The sequence below is a fragment of the Nakaseomyces glabratus genome, chromosome H (assembly GCF_010111755.1).
Source record: "Nakaseomyces glabratus chromosome H, complete sequence".
In the NCBI taxonomy this organism is placed as follows: Eukaryota; Fungi; Ascomycota; class Saccharomycetes; order Saccharomycetales; family Saccharomycetaceae; genus Nakaseomyces; species Nakaseomyces glabratus.
In genome coordinates, this window is record NC_088958.1 from 288,378 (window position 1) to 306,032 (window position 17,655).

At 35.0% G+C, this 17,655-nt stretch overlaps 9 protein-coding genes across 9 annotated transcripts; 5 read left to right on the forward strand and 4 right to left on the reverse strand.

Annotated features, from left to right (window-relative positions):
- Positions 1–462: 462 nt before the first annotated feature.
- Positions 463–2,688, forward strand: SPC105 (kinetochore-microtubule binding complex subunit SPC105; the record flags this gene model as incomplete). Its single annotated transcript, XM_446925.1, has 1 exon — positions 463–2,688. The coding sequence occupies one exon, from the start codon at positions 463–465 to the stop codon at positions 2,686–2,688; it is 2,226 nt and encodes a 741-aa protein (XP_446925.1).
- Positions 2,689–3,340: 652 nt separating this feature from the next.
- Positions 3,341–7,192, forward strand: NUP145 (nucleocytoplasmic transporter NUP145; the record flags this gene model as incomplete). Its single annotated transcript, XM_446926.1, has 1 exon — positions 3,341–7,192. The coding sequence occupies one exon, from the start codon at positions 3,341–3,343 to the stop codon at positions 7,190–7,192; it is 3,852 nt and encodes a 1,283-aa protein (XP_446926.1).
- Positions 7,193–7,570: 378 nt separating this feature from the next.
- Positions 7,571–8,575, reverse strand: NBP35 (Fe-S cluster-binding ATPase; the record flags this gene model as incomplete). Its single annotated transcript, XM_446927.1, has 1 exon — positions 7,571–8,575. The coding sequence occupies one exon, from the start codon at positions 8,573–8,575 to the stop codon at positions 7,571–7,573; it is 1,005 nt and encodes a 334-aa protein (XP_446927.1).
- A 354-nt stretch (positions 8,576–8,929) lies between these two features.
- On the forward strand, positions 8,930–10,036 carry LIF1 (Lif1p; the record flags this gene model as incomplete). Its single annotated transcript, XM_446928.2, has 1 exon — positions 8,930–10,036. The coding sequence occupies one exon, from the start codon at positions 8,930–8,932 to the stop codon at positions 10,034–10,036; it is 1,107 nt and encodes a 368-aa protein (XP_446928.2).
- Positions 10,037–10,274: 238 nt separating this feature from the next.
- On the reverse strand, positions 10,275–10,754 carry MF(ALPHA)2 (Mf(Alpha)2p; the record flags this gene model as incomplete). Its single annotated transcript, XM_446929.1, has 1 exon — positions 10,275–10,754. One exon carries the CDS (start codon positions 10,752–10,754, stop codon positions 10,275–10,277), a length of 480 nt encoding a protein of 159 aa, XP_446929.1.
- Positions 10,755–11,866: 1,112 nt separating this feature from the next.
- MMS2 (E2 ubiquitin-conjugating protein MMS2) lies at positions 11,867–12,486 on the reverse strand (the record flags this gene model as incomplete). The annotated part of the gene is made up of 2 exons (XM_446930.1): positions 11,867–12,275; positions 12,476–12,486. The coding sequence occupies 2 exons, from the start codon at positions 12,484–12,486 to the stop codon at positions 11,867–11,869; spliced, it is 420 nt and encodes a 139-aa protein (XP_446930.1).
- A 274-nt stretch (positions 12,487–12,760) lies between these two features.
- MAD1 (coiled-coil domain-containing protein MAD1) lies at positions 12,761–14,734 on the forward strand (the record flags this gene model as incomplete). The annotated part of the gene is made up of 1 exon (XM_446931.1): positions 12,761–14,734. One exon carries the CDS (start codon positions 12,761–12,763, stop codon positions 14,732–14,734), a length of 1,974 nt encoding a protein of 657 aa, XP_446931.1.
- A 218-nt stretch (positions 14,735–14,952) lies between these two features.
- On the forward strand, positions 14,953–15,726 carry LCL3 (Lcl3p; the record flags this gene model as incomplete). The annotated part of the gene is made up of 1 exon (XM_446932.1): positions 14,953–15,726. One exon carries the CDS (start codon positions 14,953–14,955, stop codon positions 15,724–15,726), a length of 774 nt encoding a protein of 257 aa, XP_446932.1.
- Positions 15,727–15,846: 120 nt separating this feature from the next.
- GUP1 (O-acyltransferase) lies at positions 15,847–17,571 on the reverse strand (the record flags this gene model as incomplete). Its single annotated transcript, XM_446933.1, has 1 exon — positions 15,847–17,571. The coding sequence occupies one exon, from the start codon at positions 17,569–17,571 to the stop codon at positions 15,847–15,849; it is 1,725 nt and encodes a 574-aa protein (XP_446933.1).
- Positions 17,572–17,655: the final 84 nt, after the last annotated feature.

The window sequence follows — 17,655 nt, forward strand, 5'->3', positions numbered from 1 at the left end:
TCTTAGTTTAATCAGGAAGATTTATCTCACCAGCCTGTATTTCTCAATAAATCCAGAAGTCTATACGTAGAAAATATAGTGTAGGAATTGCTATCCTGTCGGGGATCTTTCTAGATCTGTATTATTAGAGCTGTTCACTTACAGATATCAAAAATACTTATTGACAGCTTTTAATCTGTATGTTTAAATAATAAACTTTATACAACACAAGGTGTTATAGCAAACATATCTACTAAACCTTGACCAAATTTCCATTGTTTCCTAGCACTTTCCCTTTTCACAAGCTCATCGCTTTGTTTTGAAAAATATCACGGAACCCAACGCGATTTTAAGAAACGTAACACACACAACCTGTGAATGATACAAGCAACTGCCTGTATGAAAGACCTTTTTGATTAAGTGTATTGTACTAATAGCCTTGTTTTAGAAAGGTTTTTTTTGAGCAAGTGTTGAGAGAACTTGATGAAGAAAAGCATATTGAAGGGATCACCAACCAAGATTATTCGTAGTGAAGCTGAAACTCCAGATCACAATGAGGGTAACGAGTCTAACAAAAGTAACATACTACAGTCTCAAATCACTCAACGAGTTTCGTTTTTGCCTGATGTAACATTGCATAGCTTTGACATTTCACCCACTAAAAATATGGCTACATCAACTCAAAAACCAGCCTACGAGAATGACGGGAATGCTTCTATGGATTTGACTGAACCCATTTCATTAGAAGTCCAAGCTGGAGCTAGTACTACTGAACCAAAAGAAGAGACAATGGAGTTTACAGCCCCACAAAACATAAATAATGTGGAGAATACCCTGACAGCTCAATTACACTCTGAGCGGACCCGAAAATCTCAGAGTGAATTAGATCTATCGACAGATATTATTTCCCAAGCAATGGAAATGACTCAAGTTTTACCAAATGAAACTAATAATCTCAGGAAAGCCAACAATGATGCCAATGATGCAGAAAATGAAGATGGCATGGAGTTTACACAAATTGTTCCAAATATTCATGAATATTCTGTTAAAAGAAGAAGACTAAATGATGATACAATTGAGAAGTTAGTTTCACCGGCCACTCCACCTGATAACACTTCAGAACAACAAATATATGGATCTGACAGCGAAATAATTGAAAAGATGTCACCTATTAAAATTATATATGCAACAGAACAGCGACCGGCAAGTGTACCCAAACAGTTATTTGATGATAAGGAGCCGAATTTACAGTCACCGCATAAGTCTGAAAATCATGAAAATGAAAAGACTATAACTCACAGTTTTTCATTGAAAAATTTTTTAAGTGATATTGATTACCGATTGCTAGAGAATATTAAAGATATCTTTAAACAGAAAAATACTGCTATCACCCTCAATACACTAGATTACTCAATTCAGCAAAACTTAAGATTAGGTCAAGTAAATTCTGTGTACCACATTGATGTTCCTACCTGGGAAATTAAGACTTTCATAATAAATGAATTACGTGCAAGGATAAATCAATCAAAGTCAATGGATGTATTAGAGAATGATATATCAAAAACATTAAACATAAATTCGATTGCATTAAAGTATACATCACAATCTGAGGCAGGTATTGACACATCTTTAAAAACTATACTTGCGGTAAAGGAATTTTCTGAGATGGAAACGCAAAGAGATTGGTATGAATGGAGGCTAAAGCAACTTGATGGATTCAGAGAAGTTCTAACAGATAATCTCGAAATCCTGAATGAGGAATATACAAATGTAAAACTTGAGTTACAAAAGGTGAAGGAACTCAAGTTAAAAATATCTGATCTTAAGGATACACTTCAAAGAGAAATAAGAATTCTAACTGAGGTGTCATATGAAAAACAGAAAAATGGCCCCTCTTTGGATGATAAGATCAAATTTGCAAAAATAAAGAAGACACTACTGCATCATCAAATTGAGGTAAACAAACATGATGAAATACAACGCAAAAGGCAACAACTTGAGGATGACATTAATTCAAAGACCAAACAACTAATAGAAATTAATCAGAGTATCAGTAAGGTTACTTCCAAAAGAAAAACCATAAACCCAATGGACATCAAAAAAGAACGCACCTTACTAGCAAATTTCAATCTATTACAAGCACTATCTAATATTGGATGTATTAGAAATTCAAATGATATAATAGTCCTAGAATTTAAACTGTTAGGAGGAATGAAGATTCTAATTGATAATAGCATAATATCTGCTAATGAACCCAGTGGCATAACATTATCTCCTGAATTTCAAAGGGAGCCTCTATTTCGATATTTGTTTGAAGAAATCATGAAAGAAATCCAAGTAAAAGTCAAGCAGAACAAAAAAGGAAACCTTTTTGAAATGCTGATATCTAAAGTTATCGACTATATCCCAATATACAATTCCTTTCACCTATTCTCATTAATTTTTAATGTCAAATACGAGATGGAAAATGAGGTTTCGAAAAACTTAAAAATTTCAGATATAGACTACTATAGCAATGCTAATATCTCCTACACAATTCCAATAAATGATATATTAAAATGTTGTAGGAACAATAACTCAATTCTGTCTATAAAAGTTAGATCGGAATCGAAAATATCTCACGACAGAGTTATTAAACGTATCACAGAGAAGGGGAGCAGGATCTTCCCTTGGCTAAACAATACAAACATAAACCTAGAAATTTTATAATTTAACCAATAAATAATACGGCATGAAAATGCAATTGTAATACTACTACAAATAAAACACCATTTTCTAAAACACAAAAGAAAGAGACACTGCCTATATTCCCATATATTGATTATAATTAGACACGAACATGCTTGAAAAGTTACAAAAAAAAAACATCATTTGTGAAGAGCAAGCATAATAAGAAAGAACAATCAATAAGTTAATTGGCAAGAATTTCAATTCAACGTTAGTTTGCTCTTACATATAACTTTTTCTGAAAACCATATTTTTATTTTATTGAATCTTATTGCTAACCAACTGCAATTGAGGTTTTTTCCCATCTACTGCTTCTGGTTTTGTCTAGTACAATATTCTACTTTTGAAAGCTTATTTCCTATTGTTGCCATATTACATCTCTAATTTGACAAGGCTGAAAATTTCCACAAGAAATCCTTTATTAATTTAAACTGAAGTTTAGTTTACAGATCAGGGATAAGTATATCTGAAGATTATTGGTTATATTCTCTAGTCACCAGGTCCATTTAAATCAGATCAATCTGATCGAAATTTGATAGACATAAAAACAAATAAAGCATACAATTTCGATATTAGAATTTCGATATTATTTGAATCAATACTTTACTTTGGAGACGATAGGTAAAAATACATAATGTTTGGCAAACCTAGCGGAGCAGCCTTTAATTTTGGGAATACTTCAACCCCAACAAATACCCCAGCTTCCTCTACCACTAACCCATTGGGACAAAGCAACCCATTGAACAATAACTCAATTAATATTGGTACTTCGACACCAAGCCCATCTGTTGGATTGTTTAGTAATAGTAGCAATAACCAGCAGAATGGGGGATTATTCGGGAGAACTGCTAATGGACAACAAAGTTCCGGATTATTTGGAAATAATGCCTCAGCTCAACAAAATAGCAACCTATTTGGCAACTCCTCTTCCACACAACAGAATGGAGGTCTGTTCGGAAACACAAACTCTACGCAACAAAGTGGAGGTTTATTTGGTAACAAGCCACAACAGCAAACAGGTGGTCTATTTGGCACATCTACTGCAGCAACCAATAATGTAGCAAATTCTGGATTATTTGGTTCATCTAACACTTACAAAACACAAACCACTGGGAGCTTGTTTGATAACAAACAGGGATCGTTAAATATAGCAAATTCTGGTACTGGTTTAGGCCTGGGGAATAAAACAGCCGGACTTTTTGGAAACTCTTCTAATACTAACAACACTTCAGGATTATTTGGAAATAATCAACCAAGCGGACTTTTTGGAAACAGCTCAACATCAAATAATATCTTAATGAATAAGCCGATCACAAACAATCTAGGAGCCAATGGGCAACCACAAAACAATGGAATTCTACCAACCTCTAATCCATATGGGTTCACCATGAGCTCTAATACTACTCCCTTAACAACGATGCCAGAACCATTAACTGGCACATTAATCAAAGAGAACTCTATAAACACTGAAAAGGGCGCTTCGAATAACAAGAGATCCGCTTCTATGTCTTCTGCTGCACCTAAGAATACTTCTAGTTACGGTCAAAGTACTCTAATTAGCAAGCTAAGCTCACGTCTAAGTTCAGGGCAGGCCTCCAAAGCTATTCAAGGTGTATTTTCTCCTTCCTCTGTAAAACCATGGCTTGGCGAACAAACGAGTAAACCCAATAGGCCGACAGATCTTAAAGACAACATTTTAGGCCTAACAGTTATACAGAACAATAGCAATAAGAAAATTAGAGATATATCTAACCAGAGGGAAAATTTATCAGAACTTAGAAAACTAAAGATCGACAGCTCTCGAAGTGCATCTAAAAAGTTAAAACTCCTTTCAGGCGGTTCTCATGTTACTAAATCACAAAATCTTGACATGACAGAAGGAGCGCGTAAGCAGAATCCTTCAGCCGATACTGCGAGAAATGATTTTTCTCCAAGCTCTGAATTGAAATCCTATTCCATCCCTAAAATGCCTTTGAATGACGAAAATGTTAATAAGAATAACTCTGATTATTGGTGCACTCCTTCTCCAGAACAATTAAGATTACTAACCTCTGACCAACTTTCCTCTGTTTCTAACTTTGTTATTGGAAGAAGAAATCATGGTTATATAACCTATTCAATGCCAGTTGATTTACGAAAATTTTCCGATAATTTTGAGATCAATTTATTCGACAATATTGTAAAATTCAGATCATCAAAAACTGTAGAAGTATACCCAAAAAATACTGAAAAACCACCAGTCGGATACGGAATAAATGTACCTGCAGTCATTACTCTAGAAAATGTCTACCCGATAGATAGGAAAACAAAAAAGTATATTACCGACTCTTCACGTTTGACAGAGTTTCAAAAGTTTGCACAAAAGCTGAGATCACTTCGTGATATGGAATTTATATCATATAATCCATTTGGTGGTGTTTGGACTTTTAAAGTCCAACATTTTAGTATTTGGGGTTTAGTTAATGAAAGCGATGCTGAAATCGATGAAGACGACGATATGGAAGATATATTAGACATTAATAAGCTTTCTCCACAATCAAACGAATCGCAATTAAATGTTTCTGCTATCAATACAGGGAATCTTATTGACGAGAAAGTATATGAACCAGACATAGAGGAGGAAGACTTTGAAGGATTAGAACAAAATGAGATTCTAGACGTTGCGAAAAATTGGGATGAACAGTTAAGGCTTGCAAACCAAGGGCGTAGGTCCATATTCTTATTGCCTACGGATAGAGCTGAAAATGAACTTGATTTATTGTTAAGTAACTTCAATGACGCAAAAAACAAGACTAGGGAAATTGAACAAGAAAGACGTCTTAACACAAAGAAATACAATCCTTGCAGTTTTGGAAATGGTCACTTAGTTATTGGAGATAATAGATCAAGAAAAATTCTAATCACTAACCAAGTTTTAGTTAAGGATGAATTACCTGCTGTATTGACGGATAGAACAATTTTTGATAATGAGCTAAAGACCACATTAATTCACAGTAGATCATCTAACAATTACCCATGTGTTTTTAAAAAGGAGTTGATCTTCAAAGATGTACTTCAATGCATACTACCTACAAGTGAATCATACAAGTTGTGGAATTTCTCGTCCATCCTATTTGATCCAATCCAAATCGATTGCCCGATGGAGGCGAAAGATGCAACTTTGAAATATAAAAGAAGGGACAACATTTGTAACTGGATAAAAGATCACGTTAGGGATAATGTATATCAAAAGATAAAGGTTTCAACAACTCCTTTGGAAAAAATATTTTTGCATCTATTGATAAATGAAATAGAAACTGCTGCAAAAATAGCAATAGATAGCGACAATTCTCATTTGAGCATATTAATATCCATGCTAGGGTCTAATGATCCCAGACTGAAAGCCCTTGCTCATACCCAGATCGAACAATGGTCTGGCATTGGTTCTAATGTTGAGATCTATGTTGCAAAGATTTATAAATTATTAAGCGGTGAATTATTTAAAGGTCCATTCTCGCTTATTGAAAATGCTGAGGATGTGAACTGGCTTGTTTTAGTGGGTGCCGCCTTACATTATGGTGAAGTTGACGAACTTTCCTTGGAGGACTTAATCGGCAACAGTATGGCTTGTCTGTCAGATCATTGTTCAGGCGTTTTTTATCTCCTACTAAAACTATTTTGCTCAACAAGAAATGCTGATCAAGTATTACAGGAAATACTAAAAGAATCCAATGCACTTGGCATCGACTTTTTATGGCATTGTTTACAAGCGCTTGAAAGCAATGGTATTGCAGATATTAACAATCCTTTTTGTGATCAAATCACTGTGCAATATGCACAAAACTTAGAATTATCTGGCCATATTCCTGAAGCACTCTACATTTGTGCACATATTAAAGATGACCATTTGGCCAAGAAACTGTTTGAAAGTATCATCTTTAGTAACATTCACCATCTGACTTTAGATGGTAAGCCTTTAGCAATCATGTCGAAGTTAATGGTTCCTAATGAAGTTATTTATCGATCCATGGCTCAATATGCTAAGTACAGAAAGTGCCACCAAGAAGAGCTCGAATACCTTTTAAAATCTAAAGACACAAGATTAGCCAAAGAGGTATTTATTACAAAGGTTGCCCCAAGTTATATTTTAGGTAACGATGACTCAAAATTGTTATCCTTAACATCAATGTTAGAGCAATTTGACAGAAATAGTACACAACGAAATGATCTAAAGGTTTATGATTATTACATACAATTCAAAAAAAATTCAGAGAATAGTAATATTATAAAGAGTTTGGCATCAGAATTACCCCAATTCTATTCTAAACACCAAATGTTTGAGAATGTTACCGCCTGTTGTAACATTATCTCAAATAATGTTTTAAGCGCGGTGTTAGATCTTGATAATGATTCAAAGACTAAGGAGTTTTCAAACCTAGTTTGCAACATGCCCTTAGGCCAACCCGAAAGGAAATACGCCACACTTCACTTCTGTTCCAGAACTTAGTTTTACTAGTATACATTATCAAAAAACAATATCTTTTGTACAGTCTTACATAAGTTTAAAAATTTGCATTGCACCTTGATTTATTCAGCATTTATCTGCTACACATGACTTAAAATTCGAAGACTGCAAATATATTTATATTTGTGCTGAAACAAGACCTCAATATTGACAGTAGATGTAGTCCGGAAATTTTGATTTATGTTTATTATTATCACATTTCCAAAAACTAACCATGATGACAATAGAGAACAATCACATTATATAGTTCAGTTGCCAGCTTTTCCAATAGTCCCATTTCATTATAATTATCAGATTACCCACATACGACATAAACCAATCCTATATATATATATTATACAAGTAGCAGTACATTAGTACTTAGACATCACCAACTGCATCTCTCAATTCTTCTACAACATTTAATACAGCCAATGTAGCGGGGCTATCTGGAAATTCGTCAAGGAAACTTTCACCCTCATCAGAGCATCTTCCAATTCGTGGATCAAGTGGTACTGAACCGAGGAATTTGATACCTAGTTCTTTACATAGAGCTTCACCACCTCCAGTAGTTGGTTTGAAAATCTGCGATTCTCCTTTACAATTTGGGCACACAAATCCACTCATATTTTCCACCAAACCCAAAATGTTTATGCCCGCCTTTCTGCAAAAATCTATCTCCTTCCGTACATCTAACAAGGCTACTTCTTGTGGTGTAGTGACAACTAAAGCCCCATCTATACCCGATTCCTTCATATATTTATTAATCGAAATATGCTCATCGGATGTTCCTGGTGGCGTGTCCACGACTAAATAATCAAGATCATCCCAAACCACATCCTTCAGAAACTTCTTGATCAATAAATTTTTCTTATTACCTCTCCAAATCACTGCTGAGTCATCCTCTGGTAACATGAATTGTATAGACATAGCTGCCAAGTTCTCAGCGACATATACAGGTGTCCACCCAGTATTTGATTCATGCACTACTTCGTCGGTGCAACCTAGCATATGGGGCAAGGAAGGCCCGCAAATATCCAAGTCCATGGCTCCAACTTGCAAATTATCATCAGCAGATAATGCCCAACTTAGCATAGTGGTAAATGTAGACTTACCAACACCTCCTTTACCAGATAAAACTAGTATTTTGTGCTTTATACCGCTCAAATTCTCTGTAATCAAAGGTATGTCCGGATCAGGACCTTTCGGTAGACTCTCACATATATCTTTATTCTCACAAGTCTGACAGGCATCTGCCTTACCAGCCATTTCAGACTCTGGCCCGGGACAGTGTTCTGGTTCAGGCGCATCTAGAGAATACTCCGCTGGAAGTATCTCTTGTGTCGGTTCAGACACCACTGAGGTTGATATCACTTCAGTTGACATTTTTATTCACACTTCAGTTAGTTCGAGACTGCTATTATATCCTCTATTATCAAATGGATCTCTTTTATAATCATCGATTGGGTACTGAGCTTAGTAATTATATTTTCAAGTTTCTTTTTCAAGAGCTCATCGCACTACTTGAACAGGGGTGTCTCAAACTGCAATAATAGTAAAATGAATCATTCGAGAGTCAAGTAATATTCAAAACCAAAGATATATCACCAGGTTATCCAATACCATAAATTATACCAATCTTGTGATCCAGCAATATCTTGCGAGCTCGAGAAACAGTATTGCGTGCCGAAGTAACTCCAGTGGTTTAGACATTTCTATGTGGCAAAGGCCTAACGGTGAATGAGTTGTTATGCAAGCTGTATCGATGTCCAAGGTAGTGACGAGGAGGTAATTCTCTGTCAATGTGAGTTATTTGATGACGTCGATGACTCCAGGGTCAAACGGTTAATTTTCAGTGATGGTGAGTGCATCTTTGAGAGAACTGAGTTTGGAGAAAGTGTGCTGGAGCTATATGTGGACGATTCCCAGAGAAACGATATATGGAAAGGTTACATTAGTGTCTTAACTGCAGGGAAATTTCCCATGAAAGGGAGAATAGATCCCTTATACTCCCATATAGAATATATTTCTGGAAATTCTTCTGGCCTTGCAAGTAACTCTGGACAGCTAACAATGTTCCAGAAGACTGGCGAAATCTCACGTAGTATTGCAGTACTTACAGTCAATGAGGCCAAAGAGAGTGAGATTGACCTTTTTCAGGTATCTAAGCAACTGTATTGCAACCTAGTCAAATCAAATGAGGATGTCAAAGCGCTAAACGAAAGAATTTTCCAATTAGAAATGAATTATGACAATTTACAAAGTGATTTCGATGAAATGGTAGATAATATAAAGCGCAGAGACAAATTGTCCAGGGACGTCATGATTGGTCTGTTAAACGAGAAGAAAGCAAGAATTAGAATACTGACGTCCTTGATGGAAAGAGCCGGTGTATCCTTGCCTGATGGAGATAAAAGTGATTCTGAACTGTTGAACAGCCATGTACAAGATGCGGTTTCTGAGCTCAACTCTCCTGGAAAGAGAAGAGTAGCTGCCTGGAGAGATAAGAAGTCCATAAAAAGACTGGAACCTGTCAAGAAGAAGCTGAAAATTAAAGAAGAAGAATCTCTTCCAGAAATCGGAAGCGACTTTGAGGATTTCGAGTTTTTTGGTATATCGAAGTCGCCAGAAAAGAAGCACCATCTCACTACCGAGAACCATAGCGGCGAGTCATCCACATCCAAGGACAACTCTGTAGCAGGTGGAGATACCGAAAGTGATACGTCCATCAAACAAGAAACTACTAATAAAGTTAATACATTGGCACTGACAAATGACGTAGTGGCTGCAAACTCTTCTGAAGAAGAAACTGATACAGATATATCCACGGAAAAATTGACACCATGAATTCTAATGTAATGCTGTGGAAAATGAATAAAAGGAGAAAATAAGAATAGAAACTGATACAAAGTAATCTTAGTTTAGCTAGATAGATAAATTTTATGAAAGTTTATCTAAAGGTAAAGAACATAAAATAGTGTCATTTCAGAAGGAGTTAATCGAAAATATAAAATAGAGAAAAACTTGCTTGTAGTTTTTACACAAGCAAAAGATAATGTAGGAACACAATTAGCAAGAATTTTTTTTAAAATAAACCTTGGCCTTTTCTCAACCTGACCCAATGCCATGCTTCAGCTTCTGGACTAGCATCGGCACTTCTTCTGAATAGACCTTGGCCTTTTCTCAACCTGACCCAATGCCATGCTTCAGCCTCTGGACTAGCATCGGCACTTCTTCTGAATAGACCTTGACCTTTTCTTATTTTGACCCAATGCCATGCTTCAGCTTCAGCATCAGGATTGGCATCCCTCTTGGTGAAATCCGATAATTTCTCTCCTTTAGTGGCTTGATTATACAGGGTAGTATTAACGAAAAGCAAACCATTGTTTGTTTTATTGGAAATTGGAAGAATAGCGACGTCATTGGTTGCACCGAAATCCAAGTAGCCTATAAATGCTTCGGAGGGAACTTCGACTGTTTCGCCTAATTCTTCTCCAACTGGCTGTGCGGTTGCCAATCCAGTAATCAATAATGCAACCGTAGAAATAAATCTTAAGAATCTCATTTTGTAGGTTAAAGCTGTGGGTTTTTACTGTTGCTGCTGGTAATATCAATCAGGAAAGGGTTAAAAAACTTATCAATTGATTTTTATTTTCCAATATATGGTTTCAATTATCTAATACAAATCTTATAACTTTAAAATATGTCAACGTCAGGAAAAATCAACAATTCAATCCTTGCTAACCATTCTTTATATATGTCGAAATTATTACATGCTACTTTGACTTACTCTGTAATTATTTAGTTGGATACAGAAAATATCTTTGATCAGATTGTGGTTATTTCATGAAATAACCACAATAACAAAATCAATCAATACCACTCACATAAACTACAGTTTCAATAGACACCAAAAATTAATTAATTATAATAAAGTTTTGAGAAGCTACATTTGCTTAAAACATACCATCAAACCATTTGTAGCAAATGTTCCGGATTTTATGTAAATACCATAAATGGCTCACAATGAGTATCTTAAGAAATTATAATATTATCCATTTTACTCTAAATCCTTATCGCATTGTTGCTAAAGAACTTGTTAAGAAATGCACACTATTAAGAGTACCAGTGAGGCATTAGCACTGAATTGATACCTCTTTACATTCAACTATTGGAAGACTGGGAAACAAATTTGTCGTTTGCCAATGCGGAGTTATTAAAATTTCCATTTCCGATCACCAATGATGATTCATTTACATGCACATAGGTACTTTTGAATGAAAGAAGTGCAAGATATAGGCACCGACCATCTAGTCAAAGCTCATTACAAAGTCAATTGAAATACTATAGTATGAGAAAGTGATATATTGCGGTTTTGAATCCAGTAACCAATGCTTATTTGATATATTTCACTTACCATGGGTTAATAGGTGTAACATGTAGAATTGGCTGCTGCAAATACCAGGAAATCTCTACAAATCAGGTATTGTACTTTGATGTATATCGATTTATTTCCTCTTTTAATGATTAATTGTGTATCAACATAAGGAAAAATCGAATACATTTTGGATAAATACTGCTTTCAGTATTAGTAGTCATTACTGTAGTATATCAATTAAAAAAGGACAAAAGCAACAAAAAAACTATGTAACATCTTTAACTATTTATTCCTTGAGTTCATTTGAAAGTGCTTCCTTCTTCTGGTTGAACTAGCTTCTTATTTGCTGGAGAAGCCATCTCTTTTCTGAGGTCTAGCAGAATAGTCTCCATATTATAAAGTCTTTTCCAATCCTTTAATGTGTTAAACTTTTCTTTATTAACTTCACCTGTGGATTGATCCACACATGGAAGGTTTATCTTAGAGATAAATGTGATAGTGGGTGGTTCATCAGGGTATTTTGGTCCACATTCAATGGAAACCGAGTATATACGGTTCTCATGGTTACTGTGTGGTGGTCCAAGGATTGTACCATTCCATCTAGTCATTGTAATATCATCTGCATCAGCTAAACCGTAACTACAGGATTCAGGTCCAAGGCCCTTTTCACCCTTCTCTAGTTCTTCCAATAACCTGAAACTTCTTGGTCTTTTAAAAATAGTAATAAATAATGCGTTTAATGACCTCTGGTTTCAAATACAAATGTCATAGGCCTTACTCTCCATTAAGTATTGTAACATATGTTAGTTTCCGAGTCATAGCATTTGAAGTCTAAAGGAAAACCGCCACAGGATGTTAATCTATTGATCTTATATCCCAGTAATGGCTCAAAAAAATATTATACATACACTTTTGACATTGTGGTCTATTATCAGTAACTATTTCTGTCTTAGTTTCCACTCCTATTGCTTCCTAGTTTACGCTTATATTGCGACTATCTCATTATGAATTTATGCTATTTTTCAAACGTCTTTGGATTTGATTTCGTTAAAATGCTAATTGCGATGGCAACCTGCAATCATGCTTGGGTAGAAATTGTAAAGAGGTTTAAAACCGGTCACTTTAAGAATTGGCATGTGTATTAGCACTATATAGTGGAATTTTATATTGGTGCATAAACTGATGGTATTCTAATGAACAACTCAGGCAGTGGAGGTTCTTCTCCATTTGTAGAAAGCCCCGATTTGGTTTCGGACGGACACCTACATACAGAGCGCAAGGATACTCCAATAGACGTGGATAACTGGAAGTACAAGTATGATAACTTGCTAAACCAATACGAAATAGAGAAGGTGAGGTGGCAAAAGGAGCAGTACGACTCTGAGAAAAGCCATGAGGCACTTCATCTTCAACTCGAGAAAGCGCGAAATGAGATTGACCAACTGGTGGAAAGTAAACGCTTCCTAGAGGCTCAGTTGCAATCTCAACACCCCCAAAACACACAAAAAGAATGGTCTCATGAAGATAATAAGGTTAATAATAATTCTATGAATAACGACTATATGCTTTTAGAGGAGAAATATAAATCAGATGTGTTTCACCTTGATAACAGCGTCAATGAATTGAAACTTGAACTGACTAGTTGTAGATCTTTATTGAAAAAATATGAAGAAGTTATAGAACAACAGTCAGAACAAATAAAAGAAATAAAAAAAACTCTCAAAAAGAAGGAACAAGAGCTAGATGAAATTGAAGTCAATCGGTTGAAACAAGCTCATAATGCAACAAATACCGAGGAAATAAGACAACAAACTAATGAAAATGCTAGTTTTTCCAATGGGTACAATACACTTATGTCTATGAAGAACTCTGTTAATTACTGGAAAAATGAAAACCAGCAGCTAAATCAAAAATTAAGCGAATACAGCGATATATACCAGCAACTCCAGGAGGCGCAATTGGAAATAATGGAACTTAAAGCTAATTTAGAGGAATGGAATAAATTTTTATCAAATAAAAAGCAACAAGATAACAGCAATGACTATAGCATTGATCATTTTATTATTGAATTTGAATCACAGAGAAGAGAATTGAACATGGTTACAGAAGAATTAGCAGAAGTTAAGAAAAGTTATTATAATAGCAAAATACTAAATGATGAATTAGCCCTTGAGCGGAATCAACTATTGAAATTAAAGGATGACTATGAAAATAATATAATAAATTTAGAGAAATTGAATCATGAACTTGAGCAACAAAAAGTTTTGCTTGAAGAAGAATGTTCATTACTCAAAAATCAAATCCCTACTAAAGAAAACTTAAACCAACAAATAAGAAGCACCAACCGAAACGATGCAGAATATGATTCATTATTGGACAATTATAAGCAGGAAACAGAAAATTTGACCAACGAGTTGAAACGTTTGAATGATAGTTTAATAGAACAAAATAGAAATCAAGGAACAGAAATGAAAAAAAGGAAGCTGAGAAATGGTGATCATATAAATATTAATTACTCTCAAAGATTGAACGAGTTACAACAGAACAATCTATCATTAGAGAAAGATAATGAAAAACTAAGACTGGTAGTAGAAAAATTAGAAGGTAAGCTTGATGATTTGAGAAAGACGAAACCCAAAAACATAAGAATCCTACAACAAAGGGATTCACCATTGTTAAAGCTACAATTTGTCAGAAGAAAGGAAAATGAGCTACTTAGAGAAGAGAACCAAAATCTCTTGACGATGATTGAGAATATTACAGAAAATCGGAATGAGAGCTTTGACAAAATACCATTGACATCTTACAACTCTTTGAAGTACCAATACGAAATTTCAATGGATACGAACAAGAAACAAGAGAAAAAGTTTAGCAGGTTGAAACAAATTTTCAATAAGAAATCATTGGAATTTATCGATGTTGTGAATTCACTTTTGGGTTTTAAACTAGAATTTCAGCAGGATGGCAGAGTCAAGATATACTCATGCTACATGCCAAACAAATATCTGATAGCCAATCTAGTAGATAACACATTGAAATCGAATTTAGACACAGTAATATCTGACTGGGATAGTTTACTCAATGATTGGGTTGTCGAAAAAGGTCAACTACCTTGTTTTCTTGCATCATTAACACTCCAACTATGGAAAATGGAGAATGACTCATGAAACACCAATTTGCATCATATACACATTTTTATAATATTCTGAAATCTTGTAATTAATAACTAACGTACATATTAAATGAACTTCGGGATTAACCAGTTTTTATAACAATTTTTAAGTTCTTTACAAGTCCGATGAGCCGATCAAAAAGCACAGAAAATTGCAATACGTATTGTTGTGATCTCAATTAGTGTGCTTCGATCAAAAGAAATTGATCCCAAATGACTAATAGATCACAGGATAAACATATACTGGTTAACCGAGATGCCCTTATTGACGGAACTATAGTTTCTGTGTTAGTGACTGGGAGTGCTATCACTTTATATAAAGGTTATACCTGTTACCTGAAGCAACTAACTAATGCAAGTCAAATACCCACAAAGGTGTTTCGGAGAAAGTGGCTATATGGCAAGGTGACGTCTGTTGGAGATGGTGATAATTTTCATTTCTTCCATATGCCTGGAGGTGTACTTGGTGGATGGGGATGGATTAGAGCTGTACCAAAGTTGACTAAGAACGAGAAGAAAACAGCTTCTCTATCGTTTCATTGGGGCACCAACAAGTTAAAACAACAAAATGCTACCTATAAAAACAAACGTAATCTACCGACAATTTCTGTTCGTGCTTGTGGCATAGACGCTCCTGAATGCGCACATTTTGGAAATCCTGCTCAACCGTACAGCGAAGATGCCCTAATATGGTTACGCCATCGCATATTAGGTAAAAAACTATGGATTAAACCGTTGAAAACTGATCAATACGGAAGATGCGTAGCCAGTATACGAATATGGACATGGTTGGGCTATTCAGATATATGCTTAGAAATGATAAAAGAAGGATTAGCTGTAGTATATGAAGGAAAGACAGGTGCGGAATTTGATGGTAGAGAAGGTAAATATAGACGTCATGAATTTATTGCCAGAGCTAAAAAGAAAGGCCTTTGGTCTCAAAAGAGATTACAGACACCAGGAGAGTATAAAAAACGATATCAATGACCAAATAGATTTAAGATATCACAATATAACGATAATTTGGTATTGGCTAATAATCAATTTCATTTACATAAAACTTACATATTCACTTAATAAAATATTCATAACACCATCAAAACTATCTCAGCACTTCAGATCTATTCCTTTTCTCTTCTCTTCTTCTCTGATTTCAAACATCAACTGCACTCCAATGAAAAGGCTACCAAATGATAATAGCAGGAAAGTTAATCCATTACAAGTACCGAACATGTCAGCTAACAATTTTTTCATTCCATCAGATCCCAAACAGAAACCAAACAAATTTGCTATCATCATCAGGTATATATTTAGAGCACCTCCAAGTGCACATATATGTCTATACCACCACTTCTTACTATACTGCACAAAATATTGGGTAGCAAACATTTCTGGTAGCAAAAACAATACCACAATCCAGCCCCATAAAAGCAATCTCAGTTCAATATCGTGCCAAATAGCAACAAAAGAAAATACTGCTAAGGACGTAACAATTCTACTTTTGGAGCCTCCTAATGGAATGTAAATATAGCGTATAACCCATTTATTATAACTTCTATGCCATGCTCTCCAAAAAGCGAGGGCACTATAATTATTGTAAACACATCTTATCATGTTTTCAGGTGTGTCAATACCGTCCAATAAACCCCACAATCTAAAAAATCTCCAAGGAATAGCTAGCTTAAACCAAATGATATTTAGATTGATTAATCCAATCATTGCAATTTCAAAAGGTGAATCACCTTCCCACGCTTTCCTCTTTGAAATAGCAACCACATAGAAGAAGTGCAAAACCAGTTCCATTAAAAATAATGTGCACAAAAATCTTGCTGCATACCACAGTATAAAATTTTTGGTTAATGAAGGTAGTTTATTTCTGCTTTGGAAAATGTAATCATTGTATGTTATGATTGGCCCTGCTATGAATAATGGCGCGTAAGTTATATAAGCAATATGATTTAATGGATTATAGTCATTTACTGGCAGTATCACATTCATTCTGGCCTTATCATCATAAAGAAGCACTTCTTTCATTTCATTTTCTTTTTTCGATTCAATATTTTCTTCTTTACTCTTAGATGTAGTGGTATTGTATCTGTTTAAAAAATCAATATTATAACTAATCATCCTTAGGAGTAGAAAATTGTAAAAAACATCCCATCTTGGGATCAGTCCCTTTGAGTGTTCATCTAAAAATCTTAAAGATGGACTGAAGTTGCTAAAGGCGTATGCATAATACTTATCATTTATGAATAAGGATCCAATACCATATACCCATGTGAACAAAATTGCCAAACGTTTACTATTTTTAAAAATATGCGCAATGGAGAACATAATGTAAACGTGAGCTAGCACTCTTATGGAGTTAACACCATAAGCTCCATACAAAAATAAGACACCAAATATGGTATCAAATCTTATCTTAGAGATGGGGCATAAAGCTAATACAATACGTTTTATAGTAGTATGAAGTACCAACAATGCCGCCAATTCAATCAAATGTTCTCTAAAGAATCTATACTGGGCATCTGAGTTATCAACCTTCCTTCCAAATAACCATCCAGAGGATAATAGATCTTGATATTTGTAGTAATTTATGTTGTGCTCAGAGCTAGTTCTATAGCCGGCCCATATCATATTGGGAACAACAATCACAAACATGAGATAGTAAAATTTGAACTCCATACTACCCCAACGAGAAGGACCAGCATTCTGAATGATTGTGTTAGTCTTCGTGGTTTCACTCTTCTTATTGCCCTTAACCGGTCTTGGGAGTACTCTCGAATCCAGATGCTCCACATCAACAAGTGGCAATATCTTCTCAAGGACCATTTTCAATGTTTAATTCGATTTGTAAGGTGCCTCGCAATTTTTGTACACTTCTGTCAATAGATTTATTGGTATCCATTTTGTATG